Raw genomic sequence first — 18,674 nt, 5'->3', positions numbered from 1 at the left:
TCCTCTCAAGTCATCCTGTGGCGTTAAGTTTTGCCAGACAGAACCTGAGTTTGGAAATGATGCTGCTGTTTCTGCGGCCGCGGGAAGGCAAAAAATCCACACCAGTGACACCGTGTTACCGCTTCATACACCAGCTTCAGCACAAACGTCCCCACCGCACTGGAGCCTGACCTACAAAACGATGCCACTTGCAACAGCTTGAACTGTGCTCAGTGGCTCTGGCTGCCACAGCCCAGGCACCTCCTGCCTCACAGACGCTGCCCAAACCACGCAGGTACGGACCTTTTTATTGATCTTTTCAGGATTTTGTGGTGAGTTAAGATTTATTAAGTTTGTGAGGGGTTACAGAACAGCTTTGTTATCCAGCTCATAGTACAAAGCCACAGCTGAATTTTTACAATTTGATATTTTTAGGTGGTTTTGACATCAGGAAAATACTATTTTCATCAGTATTTTAATTCTTTCCTGATTTAGAGATGCATATTGCTCTAACGAGGAAAGTCTCCTTTTATTCAGAAGAATGCCTCTGAAATTATTTCAGACCATTTATTGGATAACTAAGAACAAGACAGCTTCACCTATCCAGTCCTGAAAGTAAAATAAATTAAAATACAAGTTTCATTTTCTAATTTCCTTTCCCGACACATAATCAGTAGAAAGCAAAACCAAAATGTGAGGCAGAAAAATCAAACTCTTAGCAAACAAGGCTCTTCCCAGCAGGGTGGCTGCATCACTCGTGTCCCTGCATGCCAGGTGGGTTGGTGCTCAGTGCCACCAGCTCCAGCTGCTGCTGCGGGCAGCCAAGGCGCCTGGTGACCACATCGCCCCCGACACAGAGCCCGTAGTGAAGCGCTGAGCCACCTCAGTGTTACTGGTGATATTTATACAAGCGGGTCCCCTATTTACAGGGAAGTCACAAGGCTGGACGCTGACACACAGACCTTAACACCTAAGAAGTGCAAAAAAAAAAAGTGGTGGCCCAATGGTGCGTTTTGCTTCACTGAAAACCAAAGCCCTTCACTTCACCCAAATCCCATGGAGTTCAGAGGAGTCGCATTTGAATGCCAAGCAGCAAACCAAACAAGAACGGAACAACGTGACCCAGACCTGAGGAGGGTCAGGAGGGCTGGAGGGATCTGACACAACACTGAGAATGGACAGACACTGATGTCCAAAACATAAAAAAATAGAGTTAACACAGTATTCTTTGCTTTACAGCCATCTCCTCGTGCAGGTGCATCCCGCAGGCGAAGGCTCACGCTCGGCTGCACGTGGGGTGTCTCACAAGTCCCTTCACAGTAGAACACTGACAGATTTCTGCCTTCGGTCCGGCCATCCTTGTTCACACCGAGTGGCTGCAGGATGTCCCTCAGATTTTTTTATATTGCAGGGGTTTTTTACTTGTAAAAAGTCATCAGCCCTAGAAACCTACGATAACAGACTGAAATACGTTTCCTATTGAAAAGACAAGATTTGCTAACTACACAAAGTGCCAGGAGGACACTGCACATCCTCCAATGCCTTCAGAGTTATTTTCTTCTAACTAGCAATGCTTCAAGTTGCAGACTGTTGCCCTGACGTGGTGACAAGGTGAGGGGTTACCTAAGAGGTGTACTGTCTAATTATTCAAACCGTGGTGAGTACTCGTGGCAAATATGTGGCATTTGCTCTTCAAAAAGAAATTTGGTTATTTTTATTTCTCTAGTGAGCAGTTCCCAGTACGCAGCCATCACATGTGCTACTGCAGATGGCACAGCCATCCCGGAGCCAAAGCCAGGACTTCTATCTAAAATATAACACAGATGTGAAGGGAAATGGTTGAGCCCAACCAGCGCAGTAGCTGCTGACCGGTACCTCACACCTGCACTGAATGCTGCCAACCCAGCAATGGCACCTCTGCTGTGGGTGGGCACCTGATGGGCACTTCGGAGAGGAGCCTGGTCCTCTGCTCTGCTGTCCTGGACTGGGCATGACCGAGCGGGGCTGAAGCATCTTTGGCTTCGGGATTTTACAAACAGGTGGTGATGTATGACCTCGATGCGGTGGTGACACAGGTGACGTATGACCTTGATGCGATGGTGACACAGGTTTTAATGGAGGTGCTGCCACTTTGTGAAACTGGCAGTACCCTCCCGACTTTCAGGTACGTGACCTCTTGGACGATTACTGATTCTTAGCTACGTGCACAAAGCTGGTGCTGGATGACCACAGACAACAGACGGGGAGCAGAGGTTAGGCACAGACTGGAAAGCACCTCCATCTTCCACCTGCGCTCCAGAGGAGAACATTTCTTACATGGCTAGTCATATAAAAACGTCTATCTAAACAAAATTCCCTAATACACAATTAAGCGTTGAGTGGAATGACTAAAAGCAATGCTCTAAAGTGACATTAAGTAAGTGGTTTCAATACAGCTTTGTATCCTCTTGCTGAGACACCAGTACTTGTGCACGGATGCTTGGGGAGAAGAAGTGCGTGTGCCATCAGCCCGATGCCGCAGCAGCACCGAGAGCTCCCAGCGCCTTCGTTCTCTTTGTGACGGAAACAATCAAGTGAAATGTATGATGATAACACAGGCGATATCCGATCATCAGCCATGTCTGTCTGAATACATGAGAACTTCAATTTTATAGAGCAAACCCCTCGCCCGCCCCCTTCGACACACGCTCATCCAAAATTGCAAGTTCTACAGAGGCAGTGAATAATTTATTTTAAAGTCTCTTGGGTTCCCTGGGCCGGAGTTCTGCTCCCGTGGCACCTCAGTTGGAAGACTTGCTGAGAGCACTGGCGGAGCGGCGAAGCTTCCCAGAGACTCTGCTCTTCGAGGCACAAGGTAACGTGGGCGAGGTCTGGTCTGCTAACTCTATTCCTATGGTGACAGTAAGGTCAGCGCTTGCACTTGTGGTGAGGCAGCCTGGAAAACAGAACGGGCAGAGAAAAAATCATGTAAGGAAAGATAACTGCTTGGCAAAACGCAGCCCTTCACCACCTCTTCCAAATTACTCTTGGGTATTGCCCAGGTGGACTTGACACTTATAGCAGAAATTTTGGCCCAGGCAGTGGAGGACCTGCCATACTGTGCTTTCCTGGAGAAATAAGGGATTTCTCTTCACTAACTTCCAGAAAAAGCAAGGAGTGGCCGGGCCGTGAGCGGGTGGCAGCGCCCAGGCGAGTGTGCGAGAGCCCTCCCAGCAGCAACCCAGTTGGGGCCCAGCACTGCGAGGTACCGCAGCAGCCCCGCACTGGGGGAGTGGATGCACTGATCCTGCTCGCTCAAAGCTCCAACAAAACCCACGTAACCAAACTCGAAAAATGTTTCTTTCAAGTGTGTTCTATAAAATTATTTTTGCTGTGGGTCACTAAACAGCTCTTCTGCATTTCAGCTACTACAGAGAGCTGGAAACAAGTTTCCATAGCATGAATGCTTTCATGAAACTCGACCTGGAAGGTGTTAGCCTCCAATAAAAAAACAAAATACTCCCAGTTTTTTCTAATTAGTTCCACAACTCAGAACATGAAGCACTCATAGGTGGACTAATGGCCACCATTCAAGAACTTTATTTATGGGCTGGGGAACCTGGATGGCGGTGTCGACGTGTTTATGCTTTGTTGTTCAACAACATTAAGTTACATCTCAATTATTCCCCAAAGGCAATTACGAGTAGAGGCCGAGACTAAATAGGTTGTGTGAATGGGAACAGATGAGGATACAGCTACTAAACCAAGAAGTAAATGAATAAACTGAGGTCCGTGCATGTGTGCGACTCCTGCCTCTCCCCCGCGCGGCGGTAATGGTGCTCTGAGGAATAGCAACACGCATGCTGCAACCCAGCCCTGCTCTTGCTGCTGGGGTTCTGACCCGTCCCAAGGCATTTCCCGGTGTCAGTGTCATTTCATCAGCTCCTTTGGGGTACAGTATTTTTAAACCGTGTTACAATTCTTTCTCTAAGTCTTAACACAAAGGTTTGTATCACTGGTGGGATGGAGGAACAGCCTCGCACCCAGGTGCTTGCAAGCCTGTGGGGAGATTGGAGGAAGGCTCTGAGCCCACACCCAAGGTCAGGGACAGTCTCAGCAACTGTGTGACCATCTCTCAACTCCAGACTCATCATTCCATTTTGCAGCACAAACCTATTTCCAATTCAACAATAAGCTATATTTTTCAGGCTGCACTTTTATTTGCTTTTAGTTTATGTGATTGATGATTACAGGGATATCTTCCTAATATCTTCAACTTTACTAGCTGGAGTGACCCTCAAAACACGCAGAAAATGCACCAAAACTCAGCCTGTGCCTTGGCTGAAGCTGCTGATGGTTGAGCTGCCCATCAGGCAGTGGTGAGCAGGGACAACCTCGCTCAAGACCACTTTTGCCCTTCTGAAACGTGTCAGGAAATTGTTTGTGGTTTAGCAAGGCAGACAGGACATCTGCAGGTAGGAAAGCACCTGGGACTTGATCTACCTTCTGAGGACAAAGACCCAACTTGACTCAGCTCCGTTTTCAAGACACAGCTGGAGTGACTGGGGGTATTTTAAACCTCGTGCCAAACACTACAACCTATCTCACCCCGTCCCTTCTGATGGCACCCATAAAACTGACAGGGCCGGGTGTACCCGGGTGCTGTGCCGAGTTTTCAGGGGTGCACTGATGTACAGCAGCTCTGAGTGCAGCGTGTGGGCGCCAAGCGCTGCTGGGGTGATGTGGGGCCGTGCTGGGACCCCCGATATCTGCACAGGAGCCCCTGTGCCGGGTGAGAGAGGGGCAGCGCTCACCATTGCAGCCGGCACTCTGCCTGCGTCCACCCTTTGGGTTATTTACTGAAGGTCTCAAAATGTTCAAGTAAAATGGTTTGGACAAGTGGATTCTGAAAAACATGACTGCAGGGAGGTTGTCCTGACAAGCCCAGTCTCACCTACCAAGGACTTGAGGTGTCTGGCTGCACCAGGCAGGGCAGCGGCCCCACCGTGTGTTCTAACACACAGGGTTAAACGTGTGAGACACACGGGCTTGTGTTCCTCCTGTTCCTTCTCAAGAACAACGCTCAGAAACTCCGTGGAGTTTGCTCGGCGGAGGCAGCGTTGCATTTAGTTTCCTCACTACACGGTTTAATACTTGGGCCTCCTGCATTAGATAACTCTCGATATTTTAATGACTCAAAGCAGTGAATGGAACAACGCCGAGGTCCCATCAGAGCAACACCCAAAGTGCATCTCACTCCTTTGAAATCCCTCAGCCAGTTTGCGAACCAGCGTTTGCATTTCAAAGACAATCTTTACTTACCAGATTTATACTTCAAGACAACTGACTGAAGGGGAAGTATTGCATTAAAAAAAAAAAAAAAAAAGAGGTGAAAAATGCGACTCAGCATGTAAAGGCATTTTCTGTGAAAAATGTGGAGCTGTCAGTTTTGGATTAAAAACAAGACCTGCAGTGCTGTCTGCGGGGAGAAAAGCGTGGGGGAGGGAAGGGCTGTGAGGGAGGTGTTGTACTTTACATTCCTGCAGTTAAGCGGAATGGCAGATGGTCAAAATAATACAGTTTTCACCCAACGGACAAGCTCAAGCAATATTCATGCAAGCGCTGAACAATGCACGGGCCGTGCATATGAAAAGCAGGGCGGCTGCGGCAGGAGGGGGCGCGGGCCAGGCACCCCTCGCTCCGGGAGCACCCGCCCGCCTCGGGAGCCGGCCACATGCCTTCAGTCCCAACTTTCTTCTGGCGAGTCCTTAGCTATGCAATCAACCTTGAAGCTCCCCCGAAATCACTTTGATTGATAGGGAGACGGCAGCTGCAGAGTGAGCAAGTAATAACCACAAAAGAGAAAGGCTTTCATACAAATATTATAATGCCACTTGCAAGCTGTCTGGCACAAACTCTAATTACTTGGCCGTCTTGCAAAGGGAGCCTGCAACTTTGTTCAGAGACGAGGCTCCGCTCGCTCAGCTGCGCCAGGGAGAGAAGCAGGGCTGCACGCACGCCCGGGAAATACATCGTATTTGCGCTGATGTTGGGCTGCTCGTGAGCGGGTTAGTTCTTTTTTCTTCTTGCAGTGATATGCAGGAGGGTTTTTTCCTCTCTTGCTGTGTTTGCTTCAGAGGGTGCACAGGCAATGGGAAATTATCTAGTTGTCTCTACAACTCCCTGAAAGGAGGGTGTAGAGAGGTGGGGTTCAGTCTGTTCAAGTAACTAGAACAAGAGGAAATGGCCTCAAGTTGCACCAAGGGCAGTTTAGATTGGATCTGAGGAAGAATTTCTTTCCTGAAAGGGTTCTCGGGCATTGGAAGGGGTTGCCCAGGGCAGTGGTGGAGTCCCCATCCCTGGAGGGATTGAAGAGTCGTGTAAACACAGTTCTGAGGGACATGGGTTAGTTGGGGACTTGTCAGTGTTGGGTTAATGATTGGACTTGATGATCTTAAAGGGCTTTTCCAATCTGGCAATTCTGTGATTCTGTGATTATAAGTTGTAAAAGCCAATCAGCAGCTCTGCAATGGTGTAGTCAATAAAAAATATTAGTTTCTGACTCACAGGTGAACCAGTGGAGTGCTTAAAATTTACAATTCAGCCAAACATGAAATTTGCAAAAAGAGGGAAAAATCCCACAGGAAGCTGCACAGTAACTCTTTCCTGCAAGTTGTGCTGGTTTCCAGGTGAGCACCCCCGGGGAGGTGATGCTATGCAGCTCCTATGGGTGCTCACTGCCTGTGGGCTGGGGGTCCCACCCTTCCCCAGTCCTGCCCTGTGATGCCCCAATGACAAACACACAAGCAAACAGGCCCAGCCAGCACCAAAATGCTTCCCACCGCGGCAGGGGCCAGCGTTGGCCATGCCTGGCAGCAGCCACCTAGGTGGGTGGACGGGCAGTGGGCACCCCATGGGGCTTGGTGTGTGGCGAGCAGGAGGAAATGGGGTGGTGGCAACAGGGACAGGCAGAGACAGACCCGGAGAGCCCCAGAGCCACTGCAGCCGCATGCCGAGCACAGGAGGAGGAGGAGGAGGAGGAGGAGGAAGAAGAGAAGAGCTGTTAGTGATGGAGCACAACACCAGCAGCAGAGGGGCCTGTGGGAAGCATCGCTCTTACCTGCGGCAATTACCGTAATGAGACCATTACATATTCTAATCTAAAGGGAGAGAACACAAAATCATATAAATACAGGCACAGCACACCCGTCGCGCTCGCGTGAAGGTCGGGCCGGTGGCTCGCGGGCGCCCAGCACAGCAGAAACCGGCTGCGGGCATCACGGCAAACTGGGCACACAGTGGGCACCAGTCACGGGGCAACTCAGGACAGAAAGTTCATCTCTGCACCCTTAGGGACCTGGAGAGAGATGGGTACCCACAGGTTTCTTCCTTGCCCCTGCTGGTCTGTTGATTGAAAAAATAGAGGGAGGAAATGTTGGCAAAAATTAGAACGATCAATCATCTCCCTTTGATTTTTGCCAAACTTGCCAATGTGGAGCAGTGGGACTTCAGCAGCTTCTTACTTCAGCGACATTTCCAACACTCTTAGTGATCATATAATTTCAAACTGGGTAAAATTTGAAGCTCCACAGAGACCTAAACCACTATTACACTGTAGGCAGGTTAAAAACCAACAGGAAGTGAACAACATACACATCACTGCGCCACGTAAACTTCCCACAATGGAAAGTCACTTGTATGCGCACACCCACGTCATGGGCAGTCGTAGCCCTGCACGCAAATAAGACGCAGGTGAATGATGGATCAGATGCCTCTGCGGTCTCTTAGAGGTACAAATGCTTTAGGGTGATGAAGGATTAAGCTTTTAAAATATGTTCCTTGCAGGAGGGGATTAAAAATGCAGTTAGTAATACAGATAAAAATGCACTTCTAAATGAAGAGTTGTCTTTTGGAAAGCTAGAGGTAGCTTATTTTACTTTAAATCTACTGAACAAAAACTGGGTTTCTCATACAGGTACCAGGGCATGTGCTCTAGGAAAAAAAAAAAAAAGCTCTTTTAGCAATTTATCTTCTCCTTGTGAAACAGACGAACACTCCTGAAAGCAAAATAACTCCCTCTCCCCATTCTTCAGCATATACATAAGCACAGCAGTAATGGTACTGATGATGGTGAAACATCTTCTTGGACTTCCTATGGAGAGAACAAGGCAGGAGCTCTGCCAGGACAAGAGCGATACAGCGCTGTCACCATGCAGCTGAACTACCGCAGGGGCCAACTCCTCACCGAAATGGTTTGAATCCTCCTCAGGGACACCACATGCAGAAAACTGAACCTAAAAGCATCTCCTCTGTCAGCTCCCTCCCAGGTGCAGTAACCTTAGAGGTTTTTTTCTTCCCCTCAGACCAACCCACCAGAAGGCCACAGTGTTTCTGTGGCTGAAAATCAGCTTTTCAAGTTGACAAGATGTTCAGCAACATCATGTAAGGAGTGCAGCAGGTACCTCCCACAGCTTTACAAGATACGGGGTTCTCACCGATGTGCTGCAAAGCTGCTGAGTTTGCTTTCCAGAACTACAAGAAGAAGAAGGGTATGATTTGTGTATCATAACACTACTGACAATTTCATGAAAAAGACAGCCACTCACTGCTGTGGAAATTTCCCACGGACATTTTAGGATAAAAGTAGGTGGTAGGCTACTGCTCTTCCTCCGGTGCCTGCCCTGCCCTCACCCCCATCCCCATGCCAAAGTAGGAAAAAACCGTTTGAGTCTTTAACTGTGTTCACACACACATTTCAGGGGCTACTACAGAATCCTGAAATTAAGTTCATTTTTATTGACATGATCTCTGCAGAACTATTCTGTGCTGTCTCTGAAGCCAGGCACAGCTCCAGACCCAACTGTTTTTAGTGAGAGACAAGCAAAACCTAAAAAACTCCTCCCTGAGTGTGGCTGTTGTCACCCACCCTCTTAGTGCCCAGTGGAAAAGCAGCGCCCTGCAGCACTGCGATGTCCTTTCCCTTTTCCCTCATTGCCCTCGCTAACCTGGGAGGAGCTGATTTGACAAACTAAGCAGAAAACTATTGCTCTGACTTGGTAAACTTTTCTAACATATAAGAAAAAGACTAAGAAAGGTGGGTCTTCATGTGTAACCCACGGATGTAAAACCGGATTACAACATCGTGCACAATCATTAAGGATTTTAAAGCTTTAGACTTGAGAAGACCCGTGAAGTTTTCACACCTATCCCCCCCTGCAATTGACCTATCAGCCATGACAGGCCTATGGAAATCTTTGTTTTCTTTCCCAGTAAATGTGAAGGTAATAAAATTCCAGAGAGAATCATAGCAGTAAATCCGCTTAGCATTTTGATATGCTCTGCTTTCCACTCACAAGGACGTGGCTGAAAATACAACATGAGCAGCACCCTGAGCCTGCGTGTTCAGGGGTGTGTATTTTGAAGAAATTATGATTAAATAAAGCAGCAGCTGCATTCATGCAAAACCACACACCTTCAATGGTCTGAAACGCAGATACAACCACCAACTGCATTAAGGATGCAGGAGGTGAAGTGATTGGAACTGCCTTTACACCACGTGGCCCTTTGGTGACTCGTGTTTGGTATGAGCTGTTAAAATATTTCATATTTTGTTATGAGTGACAGCTGTTCTAAACCTGCACTGAGATCTTTCATTTATCTTATGCCTTTGAGCAAACCCCAAAGGCTATGTGGTTCCATCTCAGCCGTGACACAGGCGATGCCCTGGAAGAACAGGAGGGTCTTCTGGCTGGAAGCCACTGAAGGCTGGCAGCTGGGCAATGGCACGAAACATCACTTGTCAGTTATCTTTGGAGATTCTTTCTATCAGCTGAATTTATACAGATTCTTTTCCCCTCCAAACCCATGAAAATGCTGCAGAAGAAAGAAGGCTGCTCTTGGGAAGGCGTGGGGGGCACGGCGCAGCCCTGCCTGCACTGGAGAGCCAGCACTGTGGAGGTCAGGTGAGCAGAAGCCAATGGTAGGTTTTGTACCTGCGTCCCCTGACCAGATCAGACCACAAGTGAAGTGCTGCAAGAGCTGAAACTTTGGTAAATGAGGAGGTTTGTTCCACTGTTGGTTGGTTATGAAAAATATGAAAAGCAGAATCTTGAAAAGCTGTAACTGGAGCGGTAAGAAGAATCTAAAAGGACTAAAAAAAGCACTCCCAGCTCCCTGCACAGGCGATGAGTGCTTTTCACCATCACATACCGAGCCCCAACTGTTTCAGAGATTTGGAAATAAACCCTAAATGTACACATTAAAGTTTTAATTAGTTGTGACTTGGAGCAGCCACTAATTAGTTCTGCATCGTCCAGCCAGCCAGAGGGAATCACTGAATCATAGAATGGTTTGGGTTGGAAGGGACCTTAAAGCTCATCTAGTTCCAACCCCCCTGCCATGAGCAGGGACACCTTCCACTAGATCATGTTGCTCAAAGCCTGATCCAGGGACCACAGGGATGGTGGGTATTTCTCCTTTCCACACATGCACGTAACACGCAGTGTTAAGCCACCGCCCAAAGCCTCCAGCTCGGGTGGCAGCAGCCTGTGGCAGGCAGGACGGCACCGCACGGCCTCTCTCCTCCGCTGCAGCTGCGGGGCTGACGTGTCAGTGCAGAGGGAAAATGCAAAGGGGCCACATTGCCTGGAGCTTTCTTGGGAGTTGACAGCTCGAGCAGCTGGAGCTGTCACCCAGCAGAAGAGAGAGGCCCGTCAAGCTCATATTTTTTTCCCATCCCAGTGCTGATTGCTAGGGAGGAAGCCCTCCCTTGCCATCTCCTCTCCCGGAGACGCTGCTGGGAGAGCTCCCTCTGAGACAATCAATTAAATGGAAAAAAGAAAGGGCCCTGATGTGAGAGCCCTGATGTTGCTCTCACACTCTCTCCGCTGTAGATCCCGAGGTTATGCTGGGCTTTGGGGAGAAGCAACCCCAGCACCTACAGAGCTTTGGGGGACAGGTCCAGGCTGCACGCCTGCATAGGCGGTGGGCAAAGGGAAAACTGCCCTGGCACCCAGAGCAGTCTGCAACTGCTTCGCAGGGAGCTGCAAAGTCATCAGACAACTTCCTTACCATTCTGCACTTCTGAACCAGGGCTGGTCATCCATCCCGGTGTACATTTACATCAGACTGTTCAAGTCAGAGGAGCTACAGGGGGTACAGAGCTGATGCCACCTAGCAATTCATGGTCTTTACTATGACTTTGCCCTATTTAATAAAAGACCATTTCTAAACCTTACAGGGATGCTAAGAATTTTACTAATTCAAGAAAGTATTTGTCTTCTCATGAAAAAATGCAAACTATCATACTGTCAACATGCATAACTTTTTAAAAACATAAAGGGCACAGTAGCAGTCCCATGGTATATTGAGGATGCAGGAGCTTCCTTTTTATTCCTTCATATATAACTCCCAGCACGGCATTTAAGCTCTTCAGACTGCTAAATGTATTAGTAGATTAATAAATTAAGGAATACACCACAGCCTGGAAAAGATTTTCACTCACTCCCTAAGTCTGAAAGAGGAAAAATGGTGTTTCTGATTTCTTATGTTGTCTTTGCAACTGTTAACAAGAGCTCCCATGGGAAGAGGGATGCATTTCCACTCTGGTTTTGCTTCATGGTTTAGCAAAATTACTAATATGTTAATAGCATCCATAGAAATCATTGTGATTTCTCAGTGTTGCCATTAAAAAGTCCCGAAAGTGGATCAGAATTGCTGTGTCATGTTATTTGAATACGTCCATGTGGGTTTCCCTAGGCAAGGAGGAAGGAAGGAAAGGCATCTCTGGGGAGAAAGGGTAAATTTGGGGTTTCTGCAGAACATCCTGACTTTCCTCCTTCATTAAATCAGGTAATTACGCTTGATTCAATTGAAAATTTCATTTGGCACCTTTGCATTCTCTGCTATCAAGCAGCTACCACAGGCTAAGAGACAATTTCATCAAGCAGGAAAGGACCATCCACCACCAGGCTCTGCTTCTTCACGACGATCAGATACAGACAGAGCCTCATCAAGTTCTTAGATGAGCTGGTAGCTAACATGGAAGGAACATAGTGATATAAGATCTCCATATTTCTGAGCCGAGGGTTTTGAGACTGGGAGTGATGGAGATGGTTATGAAGCTGCTCTTTCTGCTGATGAGTCTTGAGTTAGGAGTTACATGCATGTGACAGCATGGTGTGCTGAAAGCTGCCCCAGTGCAGCATTCAGTTGCCAAGCATGTTCCTGCAGTGGTGGAAAGTCCAGGCAGGTGGTAGCTCTGTGGAAGAGGGGCAGGAAAGCCACACATGGATCACTGATAACCAACAATGCAGGGGTAAGGAGCACCTCCTGAATCTGCTTGTGCAGCTTCAAGATCCCTCTAAAGGCAGCTTGAGCAGCCAGCAGGGACAGGCCACTAACCCTGCAGTGAAAGATGCTCTAGTTTGCAGAAGATCAGCTTTAAGAACTACCTGATTCAACAGAGAGGGGAAGCAGGCCAGGTCCCTGCACATCCTCCTGAATGCTCTTCACTGGGAAGGAGAAAAAAAAAAGAAACACCTTGAGTCCTGCTTCCTTTGTAACTCTTCCCACTCCTCTGCTCCATCTCCTCTTTGTTTGCTGCCCGGACAACCTCTACAATTACAACAGCTAGTACCTGTGATTGCACATTTTCCTTCTCACCTACTGAGAACTAAGATCATGAAGACCTTGTAATGAGCTCTGTGCTATTGACTTAACTTCTTGTGCTTCCTTCCACATTGAAGGGCAACGCTTGTATTGGAAAAGGAAGGATTCAGCACAGAGGTTCAAGCCCACGTCTAATAGCTCCACAGCAGTGTCCTGGTCCAGCCGGTAACACTGGCCAGATGGTTTCAGCACCGCCTCTTCTCGCAGTGGAAGCAGCTGAGCAGTGGGCTCCTAGCTGCTGGGGTTGTCTGGAATGTCCTAAGTCTCAGTTACTAAAAACTATTTTTTCAGTTTCAGGCAACACTGTCAAATATCAAATGATCAAACCCAATGCTGGGCATGTGCTGCAATACCGTGGCATAGCTACTCATTTTCAGATGTGCATTTTTTTAATATTCAGTTCCATCTGGCTTCCCTAAAAATAGGCAAAAATATTATACAGAACCTGGAGAGATTTTTATTCCAACTAATACACAGAACTGAAAAAGGATCCTACAAATTTTCAAGGAAAAAGCACAGGCAAAGAAGTAAAAAAAACCCACCCCAAAACCAACAACAAAACATAAAAAACAAATCAAACAAAGCCAAAAGGAATCATTACTCAGTTAGCTTTAAAAATCATATAGGCCTGTTTAAGACAGCAGTTACTCTGTCTTTTATTTAGTTTCTGTCAAAAATAGATTTTAAAATTACATGGCCATTTGAAATATTCCTTTTGCTTTAAAGTGGGAAAGAGAAAGCTCAGCACCTAGCAAAAAGTGTTTTAAAATAAATCAAATCTCATTTGCTGTACATTCAAGTATTTTCTACAAGAAATTTATGCATGTACAAGTCCGTAGACAAAAGAAAAGCATGTGTCACCTTTTCAACAAAAAGGCTGCAAAATCTCAGTTTTATGTAAATAAGCAGGCACGGCTTCCAAGGCTTTAAAACCAGGGAACGCTGAAAACGTCTATAGTTCCTCAACTCAAGTGTTGCTCCTGGGCAATGCTATAATATTCATTAAAGAATCCATTTATCAACAGATACCACATGTCAGAGTTTTCCAGCACAGTTTTCCTGACACTCCACTGAAAACGATGCTTTAAAAAAATTAAAATGGAAAGCAATAATCCCAGATGCTTTTGCCTGCCGCTTCATTCCACAATAGCTATTAGCAACTAAAAAAGCCAAGATTTACACTATATCCTTTCTGATAATGTCAAGCATTATGCTTTATTTTCCAAATCATTAGCATGCACAAGAATGACCTCATGGTGAACAGATGCACTTGGATATGGCAGTGATTAGATCAGTCCTCTCAGCAGTCAAGTGTGCCCATTTCAATTAACCCTTTGAAGCACTAACTGCAAGTCTATGCTGCTGAAAAGCAGGTTTATAGGTTCTCTTGAAAGCAGAAATCTACCCCTGTGAGTATTAAAACCTCAAATCCAAATCCTTCTCCAGTGGGATATCTCTTTTCCTGTCTAGGATATCCAACTACTTCCATTTTCTAAGAGTTAACATGATTCTGTCTTCTGATCTTAAATGGAAAAAAAAAGAAGCTTATTAGTCAGCAGAGGTAATTAAAGTTGGAACGCTTTTGTGTCTGTTTGTGCCTGCTTGGGGTTTTTTTTTTTTTTTGGGGGGGGGGTGTTTTTTTTTTTTTAAAGAACACACAAGTATTTTGTTGAATAACTGTTTTTCTTTTTGGCTGAGGGAGCAAGAACAGAAAAAGATAGCAGCTTAAAACCCTGTCCTCTAAAATGAGAGAAATCTGCAGAGGGAAAGGATAAGAATAATTCAATAGTGTTGGATTATGGAGGATTTCCTAGGCTGACTCTCAAACCCAGCCTAATTAAAATACAGCATGTAATGTACCAGTTTAACAACAAAGGGCCGTATTCTCATCTTTTGTTCCTAATCTGCACATCCCCTAAATGAGTTCAGGGATGTCCATTCTGCCCACCAGGCTGCATGTTCAACGTCTAAGATATACAGGGCTACCTATGATACATACAGGGAGTTTAAGGCTCTATTTCTGAAAACAGCGAGAGAGGTCAACTGGATGATTTTTGTGGATAAAATGAAGCACCTGCAAGACTATTTGTGACACAGGGGACTAAGCCAGGGCATACTTCAAGAAACCCATATCCCATCTGAACTGAGGGGAAGCATCCCTACAGACAGTATCAGAAAACATAAAAACATTTAGTTCAAATAAATAGATCATGGTTAATAATACAACAACGTGTGTCATTAACAGCTACACATTTGATTAATTTAATAGTCTTGATTTCTTTCTTATACTGTGTTAACTACTAAAGCCAGTCTTAATTTTAATAAAAAGTGTACTTACTCATTGACTCTTTCTATTGCGCACATGCAGTGACAGCATGATGACAATTAGGTGGTATTAAGAATAAGATCAGAGTAGAATTAATCTTAAATTCACCTGAAAAGTTTAAGCTAGGCAGAGTTAGTAGTTTCAGCTGGCTTTTTACTTGAGAAGGGGAAACACAGACCTGTCTCAGCTCCATACATTTATTGCTCTGTGATTCATTTTTTTTCTGTTTCAGACCAGAAATTCCCCTTTTACATAAAGAAAAATGTTATCTGTATTTCTTAAGTGGCAGACAGCCAATTTTGCACGGACAGGACAGGTGAATCTAAGCTTGGAGGAGGTTTAGCTGCTCGTGGCATGGGGGGACAGGCTGCAGGCTGGAAAATGCGGACCTGCCACTGTTCACAGCCCAAGACTGTCCTGTTTGGCCCCGGCTGAGCCCACGCTGACAGGGGAACCAGCAGCTCCAGAGCAGTTTTTCACCCCTTTCTAATCATTCACAGGGATGAAGAGATGGCTGCAAACTTACTCAAACTGCACCTGAGCTGGTTCTTTTATTTATTTCTGGACACTGCTGGGAAAATTTGTAGTACCCCACCAATCTAAACCGCCATAAATGTGGAAACACGGAGGGCTGAGGTAGATGCTGGTGACCGTACGCAGCTCCACACAAGGCACGCTGCTCGTGGGATGGGGTTCCCAGGTTTATGTACAGCCTCCTTGTCGATTGCCAGGATGGCATTTGATGGAAAATACATCCTGATGCCAACGACTGACACAGCTCTTGGTAATATTTGACTAAATATGCAAGTAAATCAGTAGGTAATGTGAAGAGACTCTCTGAAGCAAATATTTTGATGCCAGAAGTCATGACTGGCCTCTAGTTTCTTTGAGAGCATGAAATAAATCCTGATATTCGGAAGTCCAAAGCTGAGGACCTGACTGTGGCAGGTTTTACTCTTAAAAAAATAAAAAAATCATGGAATCATAAAAATGCATTCAAGTGCTAATGATTTAACAGTGTTCTGAAAAACTTTAGCAGATATTAGGAAACTTTAAATATATTTTTTGCATACAAAATCACAGACCTGAGAAAGTCTGACTATGGTACTATCAAATGAATCTGTTCTTCCTTGTCGAACTAAATTTGTTTGCATTAAGATCACTGTGTGCTGTACAAAGAATGTGAAAACCAAATACAATTATGCACAGAGTATAACATTTAAAATATATCAATATATCTACATTTTTATTTGCTGATATGTCAACAGATAAATGATTCAAAGTGCTAACAACACTGGGCATGAAATCTCCATTTCTATTGAAACTGATAATTTTTTTTTGTCTCAGACTTTTGGCAGAGTGTATAAAAGAATTTAATTCACAGCTGTTCTACTTTTTAATGTAGAAAACATTAATCAAAGCTTTAAGTTATAAGCTTTTCTAATGTTGTTTAGTATTCCAGTTCAACAAAGATCAATAGAGGCCATCCCTGTGTTTCTTGACGCCTCTCCAGGAAGCAGAGGCGCGATTATGTAAATAGCACCGGTTCCCCTTTACTTCTGCCAGCTTGCTTATCTCCAAAGCCTTCTGCCTGCTGCTACTGGCGACCAATGCAAGGACATGCATATACCTCTTATCTCCTAACAAAGCTCTGAAAGCTCGAGGATTGGAGCCAGTAACGTTAAACAATGATGCACAGCTGATTTTATTTGTAAGTGATTTATTTTAGTAAATTTAATTTCTTCCTTCAATTTTTCAGTTTAGATGGGAGATATTTGCTAACGAGTCAGGCTAAAAAGAAATAGAGCAGATGTCCTGCAACATTTATACAGGTCTGAAAAAATCTCTTAAACAATCCGAAAGAGTAGCAGGGAATAATTAGAAAGTGCCAGATTCACCCTATGAGTGTAAAAAAGGGATTAAGGAATCTTTGTTAAAGAGTTCAACACACGGTGACCATATATTTTGGAGGCTGGAAAAACAAATCTTGAGGGTACTAGAAATCTGCATTTCAGAGTCAAACCTTCATTTTAGGGGACGTTTATTTAAGCCCAATTAAAACAGCAAAGTGGGAGTTTATATCTTACTGACTGCATGCTAACTTAAAATCTCGACAGGGCACGTAAGGAATAAATTCACAGGGTTCAGCATTACATTTTCATCTTTCAGTAGGGCTGATGAATGATGATCAGCATTAACGTGTGTGCCTATACATATACACATGCACACATGTACGTATATCCATACATATATTAAAAAAAAACCCAAACCCAAACAGGTTCCAGGCTGGGTGTTGGCAGGAAGCCTGAAATTTGCTCATCTATATTTAAGGGAAATGTTAGCATACTGCACGCTGCTATGATTTTCTAACAGAACACCGTTCTTACATTTCTTTTGCATTAATCCCTGACCCTGGTATCTCAGCAGCATAATCCCCATTTAGCATTAGTAGCAACGGCTTCTACTGTGAGGAACTATTTTTCGATAAGTAAGCACCGATTCAGGCATAGGTTTTGAACAACATATTCCCAGCTCAGCAAGAAACCCACACTCCTGAATGAACCAGAGCACATTACTGAGAGAAAGTTCATTAACCTTGCTAGATTCGGGGGTTAACAGGATAGCTGAAGAAAGGAGCAGAGTGAATAGCTCTGATGCAAAACAAATTAAAATGAATGTCATCATTCCTTTTGATATTCATTAGTTGATTCAGGGGAAGAATGGTCTTCTTAAATTTGCAAGCATTTATCTACAAAAAACAGGTGTACATCTGCTGCTCAAGTGCTTCTTAGTGCTAAAGAGAAGAATAACGTGCAGAGACTCACCAGTTCCACCGAGGGAGTAGCTGGGAGAGGGAGAAAAGACCTGAGCGGCAAAATCCTCAAATGTCATTACTTCTTTATGGTTCTGGATTATTGCTTCGAGATACAGAGCTCTTTCCTCATAACTGCAATGACCAGGTTAAGGAAATGTGTGTGCAGAATTAAATGCTGTTACACAACATACATGAACACCAGCACTTCAGCAACACTAAGCAGGCTGTATGTACACAGGCGTGGAAAAGAGGGGACCGAAATTGCTCAATGCTGCTTAACAGTTCTGAACTCGAGCAAGGAGGAGTGAACACACTTAATGGCTTGAAATTAAGGGTAATACCTTTGAGCTTCATGAAAGAAAAGCAGTGACTCAGTAGACCTGACAGATTGCTAAAGTTACCCAGGGCAGAAACAACCCCCCCCGGCCCCGAGGCTGCAGGCTTTTTAAAACCAAAATCCAACTTTAACAGACAAGCTGTGGCATTGTGGAAAGTTCCTGGTACACAATATTCCTATTACAATGACCCTGTCAGAGTAGAAAAATTGATCAGATTGGAGAAACAAGCTACAGGACAGAGGAGAAACACTCCCACATATTTATGTGATCACTGTACTTCGTAAAAGAAATTAACCGTAATAAATGCTATTCCTGAAAGCGTGAAGTTTCTATTTAAGGCAGGTGCTAGAAGGTGTAATCTTATGTATCCTAAATAAATGATGCGCATTGGAAAAATTCACCCCACAACTTGCATGCATTATAGTCTGCGTAACGCAGAGAACAAAGCAATCTAAAATCAAGACTATTGCCTTTTAATTAAAACTCAGCAACCTGGAACACACAGCATTCAAATGTGTAATCAAAAACCAGTCACCAATAAAACTTACAAGCGTAACAAGCTGAAGCA

General features: G+C 45.1%; 1 protein-coding gene across 1 annotated transcript in view; it reads right to left on the bottom strand.

Moving 5' to 3' along the window:
* Window positions 1–2,759: 2,759 nt before the first annotated feature.
* The window catches only part of LOC104531399 (ral GTPase-activating protein subunit alpha-2), a gene marked incomplete at its 5' end in the record, with an annotated part of 103,867 nt that continues 87,952 nt past the window's right edge, over window positions 2,760–18,674 (bottom strand). Inside the window, 2 exon segments of the mRNA XM_029087048.1 lie at window positions 2,760–2,914; window positions 17,779–17,900. Coding sequence (XP_028942881.1) covers window positions 2,760–2,914; window positions 17,779–17,900 — 277 coding nt within the window.

This window comes from Antrostomus carolinensis, unplaced genomic scaffold (assembly GCF_000700745.2).
Source record: "Antrostomus carolinensis isolate BGI_N321 unplaced genomic scaffold, ASM70074v2 scaffold13809, whole genome shotgun sequence".
Taxonomy (NCBI): domain Eukaryota; kingdom Metazoa; phylum Chordata; class Aves; order Caprimulgiformes; family Caprimulgidae; genus Antrostomus; species Antrostomus carolinensis.
The sequence above is the reverse complement of the archived record's forward strand: the minus strand, read 5'-3'. Positions and strand labels throughout refer to the sequence as shown.